A 6,061-nucleotide genomic window follows, 5' to 3' on the forward strand; every position below is an offset into this window, starting at 1 on the left:
ATTCCTGCTATTTTAAAGTGAATACATTCTGTAGGGCATGTGGAAGATAAAATAAAAGGAGGTTTGAATGCTGAGCACTGACTTGTGCTTCTATCCATTTTAGGAACTCTGTGCACAGTACTGGGGAGAAGGAAAACAAACATATAATGGCATAGAAGTTCAAATGACAGATGTCAACTGTTGTCCTAGCTATACCATACGTGCATTTGATGTTACACATCTGAAGGTAAAAGTTTCTTTGCAAATTCCAAAAAGAAGTTTTGTTTCCCTTTTTTAAAGTTAGCATAAAGAAAGAGAAGGGGCAGTCCCCACTGCATTTACCTCCTGCTCTAAGAAATGGAAATACTTTTCTCTTCCAGACCAGCAGCCAGTCATGACAAATGCTGTGAATTAGCTCCAATTTCCCTTTTAGTGAACTGCTCAGATGGTGGTAGTGGAGTCTCGGGAAGTCAGCTGTCTTTTGTACTTTGAGTAAAGCTTGGATGTCTGCCTACCTCATATTCATGAGGTAGAACTCACACCACCAAGCTGTTCCTCAGGAATATAATTTTTACCGAAGAAATAGATTAACCTGTATTTTAACCTGAGCATTGATTGCATCTCTACTGCTGTTTTTCAGACAAAAGAAACGCAGAAGGTGTATCAGTATCAGTATCACAAGTGGAGTGGTTTGGATGTGCCGGAAAACCCCAGAGATTTAGTCAGCATGATTCTCAACCTTAAACAAAAATTCCTGGCCCGACCAATCACTGAAGACAACAGGAGTACCCGTGGTGTCCCACTTGTTGTCCACTGCCGGTGGGTCTGAATTCAGTGCATACCTTGACCTAGCTCTAAGGTCTGGATATATGTAGAAACCACAATTTTGGGATGCCTACCTTGCCCACAAGCCTTTGCTCTGTGTCTGGAGAATCAGCTCTTCCTAGAAGATTCCTTGCCGTGCTCAAGCTTGTCCTTTTTGCTTGCAGTGATGAAAAGGAAGCACACCTCTCTTTGCCAGGCGTGGGTGTGGAGTAGGTGGTCAGAGCTGGCTGCCCTTGCCTGGTACACGTTTTGAGGAAAAAGTGCTAGGTCAGAGTGCTCTTGTAGCATACTACTAACGAGGATCCAGCAGAGCATTTAGGTTCATCTCTCCCTCCAGTACGTAAGCCCACATTTTTAAGTCAATTTGCAGGAATAGCCTTGTATACCGTCTAAACCAGAGGAGAATCCTGTTAACAGTTGTTGAGACTGTGAGTCTGAAGCTTTTAATTTCTCTTTTACCCCTTTAGTGGACACATGAGATCCAGGCAGCCTCTAGATAAATGCTGTCTTTTGTGTGTCCTACCGATTTTCTTAATTGTAACAACTTCAGTCCAGTAAAAAATGTTTTGGAAATGTGATTCATTATGTATATATATTGAAAAAAATCTAACCTTTAGTCAGAGGACTTGCTACTTTTACATCTGAAATTTACATGCGTGCTTTACATCACCTTCTAGCGATGGATCACAGCAGACTGGTGTATTTTGTGCTTTAATGACCCTCTTGGAAAGTGCAGAAGTAGAAGAAGTAATAGATGTTTTCCAAGTAGTAAAAGCTCTGCGTCGCACCAGGCTGGGAGTGGTCTCCACCTTTGTAAGTAAATTTTGTGAATTACCAGAAAAAAATACGAGATTACTTCTCACGGTCACTAAAATCCTTGTAACCTTACTCACCATTTCTGCACAGGGAACTCTAGTTCACAGCCACTCACCACTACTTGGGAAGTGGTTGTTACCGGTAAGAGTGAAGGAGTCTGGGAGGTGTCCAGGCCGGCGATTCTGTAACACCTCTGTGGAAGGGTGCATATGTCAAAACCACAGACGGCACCAGTGGATGTTTCTGCAGTTGCCTCTGGGATGTACACGCGCAGCGTCCCTTAACGTCTGCAGTCAGGAGGCTAACTCCATCTCACAGGAGAGCTGCCGTCCACTTGTTCGAATCGCTCCCGATGAATTGTGCCTCTGTGGCAGACACTGAGCACTTGCTGACAAACCAGACCTAGGTGTCATCAATATGGGGCAGCTTACTGGTGACTTTTCTAGAGCCCTTAAAATACATGTTGTTTACAACTTAGGTGCTCTCAAACACATGTTTTTGGTGCTTTGTGAACGGGGGGAGGGGGGGTGGGTACTGAGTGACAGCTTGGAACAGCTGATGCAGACAGTTGCAGAGACATTATCTAATATGAAATCAGGATAAACTATAGAAGCAACATGCTGTACCCCCAAAACTGTGGAAGCTGCTTCATATGCTCTCTTGTGTGTTCAACTGCTCGTTACATTTCTAAAATTTAAGAAAGCAGGGAAAGAATGGGTTACACTTGTGCACTGAGCATTCCGTCCGTGCTAACGCCTTCCCTTCGCATTTCAGGAACATTACCAGTTTCTGTACGACACCATTGCCAGTACCCACCCCGCCCAGAATGGACAGATAAAGAAGAGCAGCCAGCAGGAAGACAAAGTTGAGTTTTGCAGTGAAGTAGAAAAAACAGATAAGGAGGCTGATTTGATCACTATTGATCTTACCCCATCACAGCCGGGGGAGAACGGGCCTTCTGAAGTATGTGATGATTCCAGGGCTGCAGACAGCACTAAAGGAACAGAAAGCTCTACGAATGGCCCCGCAACACCAGTTCTAACTTAGAGGCTATAATAAAAATATTGCTTTTTCTTGTGCAAAAAATCTTAAATAAGACATACAAGTTTTCTTCCTCTTCCCACTTTTTTTTTTTTAAAAAATTTCTGTTGTATCAGTTTTTCAAAGGTACAAATTTAAAGGAATACTTGAAACTTGTAGAGAGTACCAAAGAACTGTGAAAGTTTAATCTTTGTGTAGATTTGCATTTAATACTTTTCCAGAAACCTTTTCACTATTTTTATACCTTTTTCTTTAAAAAATATGTACAGAGTAATACTATGCTGCACAGTGGAAAGGAAATTTTTTTTACTTCCATAACAGGGAGAAAAGCTATTCAGGAAAACAAGATTAGTGCGTTTCAAACCCAGGTCTATCTTCCCAACTAGTATCAAGTAAATTAATCTAATTGGTAAACACATATGCCGGCGTTTCAGGAGTGCTGACCAAACTCTGTGGGACTTGCGGGACTTTGCCAGACGGTTTTAAGAGCTTATCATTTACATCACGCAGCCATTCCAGAGAAATCAGACTCATGTAGAATCTGTAAGTCCTCCTGCATCAAGGGATAGAAATTTTTGCATTTTTCTAACTTGCCTCGAGGTGTCCTCGTTGCTCCGCATATGTTAACCTGAGCGTTCAGCGTTAGACTCCAAGAAGAGTTTGGAGAATGGAATTTGAATGATTGCAACAATTCTGATTGAAAACACATTCTGTTTACTTTTAGAGCTTAAAATACTGTGTGCTTGCGCATCTGTTTCTCCTGCTTGCTGTTATTTAAAGGGACCCCTTTCCTGAACGCGCCTGACCTGTCGTCAGAACTGGAAAATACGTAGATGCCTTTCCTCCAAACCTTGTAGATTTTAATTGGTACAGGATTTTTTATTATTATTATTAGGAGGTTTTGTATGTTACAGTTGTGATATTTGTACTATTTCTGCTGTTTTTAGAACAAATAAAAAAGGTAATTAATAGTTGACAAGGCGGAAATTACTTTGTTCTATTGGACTTTGCAAACTGATGAATTTATTTAAAATGCACAAGATCTTGTGCTATCCCATCCGTGGATAAATTTACAGATTTCAGTAGGAAATTCTTATAAAACCATGTGTGAATCCAGGTAAGTGCCATGATTCTCTTATTACAGAGGAAGGAGACATAATTTTTCTTTTGCTTGAAGTTGTTGAAGGAACAGTCACTGCATATTCCTAATCTCTCTTTACAGAACGTAACTGAAAATACTTAGAGATCCGTGTAAACAATGTGTACAGTCACACTTGGTTAAAAGTTAATTTACTCTGGATCAAATATTTAATTCACAATCATCAGCTCAGACAAGTGCTTCCAGGCAGTCTTGCTTGGATGAGTGGCAGCACACAGTCCCAGAGGCAGTGGGATTCACCCTGACTGTCAGCTGAACAATGGCCTTTTCAGCTGAAGTTGTGTTAGGTGATAAATGAGCAAAGTTGGAGGTGTCACCTGTGGAGAAAAAGTCTGGAGACTAAATGTGAAAATAATCTAAAAGAAAACTGTAGGCCCAAATCCTGCTGGCTATTTGTTGAGGCACATGTAAAAATTGCAAATACGGCACGCCTTTGAAGATCAAAACGATAGGCAGCCTTGGATGCACATCGACTCACTGCTGCTCATTGGATGGCAGAGGACAATTAATTTCTTTTTATGCTTCTAAGATTTGGCTGCTGTAAAGCCTCTCTAGCTAGTTAGCTACTAAAATAAAGAGGTCAGTGCAGCTACCTGTTGTAAGAGGATGGAGACAGAGGCTACTCACATTTTTAGGAATATCTGAAAATGTTTTGTGAATCAAAAATTAGGTTCAGATTTTCATTTGTGTGGATCTGAGGTCACTCATGCATTTCAATTCCTTGAAAAATAGTTCTTGAGCTTTTCAAGCTCTTGCAGCATGAGGGCTGTGAAAATTTTGGAGGACTTTGTTTTTAAAATTGTTTTCTAGAATGATTTCAGTGGGCTTTTGACTGCATAATTTAAAAAAAGAAGCATACCAGGTGAACCCTTGATTTGTGCATGTCTTTTGAAAGAAAAGTCCTGAAGTACGTTAAATTTTGCCTCATCCATGAGGCATTATTAGCCTAATCAGAGAATCAGAGCCTCACGTTAAAACTGCCCGTGTGTGCCTAGTGTAAACCGCTTTTGGAGTGAAGTTCCCTATAGCCACCAGGGGATAAACTGAGCTCTTGGCTTTTAATTATTTTCAAATTAAAAAGCAGTTTGTACAATTAAACCTCATTAAATCCCAGTGTGACAGTTGAGGGAGCCTGTCTTAGCACAGCTTAGAAGCTCCGATTGCTTCCAGGAGCTCTCTCTGTATGTACCCAGGATGGTTTTTTTTGCCTCTTGCCGTTTGAATTTCAAAAATCCACAAGGTGGTGATGCAGAGCTTGTAGAAGGAGGTCATTATGCTGGATGCTCCACCCGTGGCTTATTCACCCGTAGGCTTAATTTTATGTCTCCCAGGAACTTGGTGAAGCGTATCACAGGTAAGGCATGAAGCCCAAGCTAATAAGCTCTTCTAGAAGACTGCTCTGGCTTTGTTAGGGCAAGAACAGCATTGTATCGGGCTGGAGTCTTGGCATAGCCTAAAAGCTGAGAATCAGGTGTGCAAAGTACAATGCAGAATGTTTCTTTTCTCCCGTAGAGCTAAGCCACACAAAGACTGCTAACCACTGCCTCAAGCTAAGAGTTAGTTGTTGTTCAGAAGTGTTTTATAATCTGAAGTCTGGGCTAAAAATAACTAAGCAGCAGATCAGCTGGGAGAGGACTTTGAGCAGCAAAGGTAATCAACAGCTTATGTGACCAAAGAGACTGGGTTTCTCCCCAAAACCCCTTGCTGGGTAGAGGCTGACAGAAGAGTGGGTATGGAAAGTGGTGTGTTAGAGGAGTCTGGTGTGGGAAGGGTTCTGCTTGGTAACTGCAGCGGGGCATGAGCTGTGTGTTTGCTTTTGTTTAGATTTGTGTATGTTTCCTGAGCTTTGTAATGAACGAGGTAGTTATATTAAAATATTTTTCAGAGGTGTATGTCATGAATATCAGCCACATCACAATTTTTGAGGTAAATGTTGTCCAGCATGAACACCAGCCAGTGCACTGAGCTGTGGTGGTCAGGGGATGTTTGCTTTCCCACACCCTAACTTCCACTGCTGCGTTTGGGCCCTTGCAGGGTGTGTTTGTGCCTGTTCCGTTTGCCACTCATACACGCAGCCTGTGTCCGAGAACTCCACCTCCCCACTGTGAGCTGTCTGGTGCTGTCAGAGCCTGCGACCCGCCATGGCAGCGAGCTCACTCCCGCTGCAGAAGGGAGCACTTTCTTCCCCTTGCTCTAAGTTGATGTGCTGAGAAGGAGCTGGTGGCCACAGGCGGGGGCCCG

The 6,061-nt window shown here is 42.3% G+C and overlaps 1 protein-coding gene across 1 annotated transcript in view; it reads left to right on the top strand.

Annotated features, from left to right (window-relative positions):
• The window catches only part of PTPRC (protein tyrosine phosphatase, receptor type, C), a 13,169-nt gene extending 10,502 nt beyond the window's left edge, over positions 1–2,667 (top strand). The window contains exons 15-18 of the mRNA XM_010133746.1: positions 104–226; positions 620–798; positions 1,482–1,617; positions 2,395–2,667. Coding sequence (XP_010132048.1) covers positions 104–226; positions 620–798; positions 1,482–1,617; positions 2,395–2,667 — 711 coding nt within the window. The remainder of the gene's footprint in view (positions 1–103; positions 227–619; positions 799–1,481; positions 1,618–2,394) is intronic.
• The last annotated feature ends 3,394 nt before the right edge of the window (positions 2,668–6,061 follow it).

Source organism: Buceros rhinoceros, unplaced genomic scaffold (assembly GCF_000710305.1).
Source record: "Buceros rhinoceros silvestris isolate BGI_N320 unplaced genomic scaffold, ASM71030v1 scaffold13223, whole genome shotgun sequence".
NCBI lineage: Eukaryota > Metazoa > Chordata > Aves > Bucerotiformes > Bucerotidae > Buceros > Buceros rhinoceros.